This window comes from Limulus polyphemus, unplaced genomic scaffold (genome assembly GCF_000517525.1).
Source record: "Limulus polyphemus unplaced genomic scaffold, Limulus_polyphemus-2.1.2 Scaffold1230, whole genome shotgun sequence".
Classification (NCBI taxonomy): domain Eukaryota; kingdom Metazoa; phylum Arthropoda; class Merostomata; order Xiphosura; family Limulidae; genus Limulus; species Limulus polyphemus.
In genome coordinates this window covers 4,735-7,707 of record NW_013666840.1, presented here as the reverse complement: position 1 = coordinate 7,707, position 2,973 = coordinate 4,735, and the positions used below count along the sequence as shown (strand labels likewise).

The following is a 2,973-nucleotide window of genomic DNA, read 5'->3' as shown; positions in this document are numbered from 1 at the left end:
ATATTGTTAGATTACAAGTTTTAGTTGTTGATATATATAGCAGATAAATAAGTTACTTCTCTCTTAAATATTGTTAGATTACAAGTTTTAGTTGTTGATATATATAGCAGATAAATAAGTTACTTCTCTTCTAAATATTGTTAGATTACAAGTTTTAGTTGTTGATATATATAGCAGATAAATAAGTTACTTCTCTTCTAAATATTGTTAGATTACAAGTTTTAGTTGTTGATATATATAGCAGATAAATAAGTTACTTCTCTCTTAAATATTGTTAGATTACAAGTTTTAGTTGTTGATATATATATAGCAGATAAATAAGTTACTTCTCTTCTAAATATTGTTAGATTACAAGTCTTAGTTGTTGATATATATATAGCAGATAAATAAGTACCCTTCTACTAAATATTGTTAGATTACAAGTCTTAGTTGTTGATATATATATAGCAGATAAATAAGTACCTTTTCTACTAAATATTGTTAGATTACAAGTCTTAGTTTTGATATATATATATATAGCAGATATAAATATCGTTAGATCACATAACTTTCCTTTGGTTGATTTATCCTACATCAAAGCAAGCGGAAGGAAACAGACATTTTTTTTTTATATTGCAGTATCACTGGACTTCCTTAAGGCGGATATATAAAAATGTTTTACTAATTTTCTAGAGAGGGCCTTGATTCAGTTGCTTCTCTTGGTTAAAGTTACTTATGATGTTTACACAACACAGCGATACATTAAGTTAAGAGAACGAAACTACTGGTGAAACGATATTTACAAAGTAACAAATACATGTTAATGCAACTGGATAAAGAGTTTTTGACTGACTGTTTATGTTTTTAAATACAGGTATAAAGGGTTTTTGACTGACTGTTTATGTTTTAATACAGGTATAAAGGGTTTTTGAAGGAATGTTTATGTTTTAATACAGGTATAAAGGGTTTTTGACTGACCATTTATGTTTTTAAATACAGGTATAAAGGGTTTTTGACTGACTGTTTATGTTTTAATGCAGGTATAAAGAGTTTTTGACTGACCGTTTATGTTTTTAAATACAGGTATAAAGGGTTTTTGACTGACTGTTTATGTTTTAATACAGGTATAAAGGGTTTTTGACTGACCATTTATGTTTTTAAATACAGGTATAAAGGGTTTTTGAAGGACTGCCCAGATGGTTTATTAACTGAACAGGTAATGTAGTTTTTCTACAAAGTAATAAGTAAAATTTACATAACATTTTGTATATTTCTTATATATATATATTCTTAACTTTTGGTGGTCTCTATAATTATACCCACATCTAAAGATATCTGTAAACTTTTCAGCGTGTTTATTTTTTATTCATGGACTGTTTCATTCACAATCAGAACCCTAAATCCGTAAACCGCTTTGTTTTGTCAGATTTATATTTCACGTTTTTTGCATTTGTTGGATTACCAACATATGTCAACTAATTTATTCATTGTTAAAAATGTTTCACACTTAAATAATAGAAGTATGTAACAAAATGTTGGATTGTTTGATATCTTGGTAATAGGTAGGTCAGGTAAGATAATTGGAGGATTTCTCTATCGATAAACAATTCTTACTTTATAGATTATTTATTGTTTTTCCCAGTTTTTGCCTTACTTGTTCATTGTTAATTCTTTACGAGGGTTTTGTGTAAATATATGAACAGTCTGTGCTTTACTTCAAGTGATTTGTTCATTGTTTATTTTTTTAGGGCTTCCTCCGAATATATAAGCAGTTCTTCCCTCAAGGAGATCCTTCCAGATTTGCCTCTTTAGTTTTTCGAGTCTTTGACGAAAACAAGGTATATGAGGTTTTCTAACTATTGCTTTAATGTTATTAATAAGCAAATACAGTGGGGCGGATAGCCAAAGCAATTATGCATTTTGCGGTAAAAGCATCAAAGTTGGCACATTTCAACTACATATCAAGATGCTTATTTTCAGATTAGGAAGCATTAGGAACTCCCCCTTATCTGAGGCTGGGCAACAGTTAGGGAAATAACATAATTGTACGGCTCTATATTGGCCACCAGCAACAGAAGGTGATTCAATCCTTTGATTAGAGCATTTTGTGATTTTCTAAAGACAGTAACCAAAAATATATTTTACCCTAATTACCGTAATTATTTCACGAGGGTGAGGCCAATGCGATGTAACCTGTCAACAAGCTCTCTCTTGCGAGTTTGCGCGTGCAACATCAATGGAACAGGAGTTTCTTGGTTAATATCATGCCGGACTGATGTAACTTGCTTTACACTGTTGTATTTTAGCAATTGTGCAATAACAAGATATGCAGGCGCCAGAGAGCTGTGAGTTTGATCTTTGATACTGGACCTTTCCAGTATCATGCCTACCAATGCAAGCAGTGTGTCAGGAACTGAGTTCTTTTGGCATGCCTCATGGAATGATCCATCAAATGGCTTTCGCTTGTCAAACAGCTGTTGGCAGATAATTTTTGCTGTCCTGGCAAGGTGAATTCCATTACTGTCATTGTACTGCTGACAGACTTTGGCCAACGCAGCTCCCATGTCTCTACCAAAAACGAGAAAGACATCTCGTCCCTTAGTTTAAGCTCTCATTTCTGGGAAGTGAGCTAGTATTCGCTGCTTCAGCCGCGTAGTGTGAGTTCTCTGGCTCATTTGTACACCAAACTGTTCCATTCTTGCTTCATAGAGGTGCGTTAAATCAGCTAGCTTGAAGACTGATGCAATATTTTCCTCTGTACGGGTCTCTTCAATGAACATCGCAAGCTCAACAAAGGCTAAGCCAGAGAGCACACGCTCCTGATCAGTATCAGTTTGTTTGGTTTTCTCAGCTGCTCTTGCCCTCTTTTACAATGCAGTCAGGCACTTGGCATGATATTTGCATTTATGAACAATCATGTCTCCTTTACTGAGTTTGCCCAGAATCTTTATGTCTTCGGTGAGAGTCTTCGGTGTGCACTCATACGCACACGCC

At 33.5% G+C, this 2,973-nt stretch overlaps 1 protein-coding gene across 1 annotated transcript in view; it reads left to right on the top strand.

Moving 5' to 3' along the window:
• Positions 1-2,973, top strand: part of LOC106462704 (frequenin-1-like) — a gene marked incomplete at its 3' end in the record, with an annotated part of 13,675 nt that overhangs the window by 6,958 nt on the left and 3,744 nt on the right. Inside the window, exons 3-4 of the mRNA XM_022390026.1 lie at positions 1,147-1,195; positions 1,728-1,817. Coding sequence (XP_022245734.1) covers positions 1,147-1,195; positions 1,728-1,817 — 139 coding nt within the window. The remainder of the gene's footprint in view (positions 1-1,146; positions 1,196-1,727; positions 1,818-2,973) is intronic.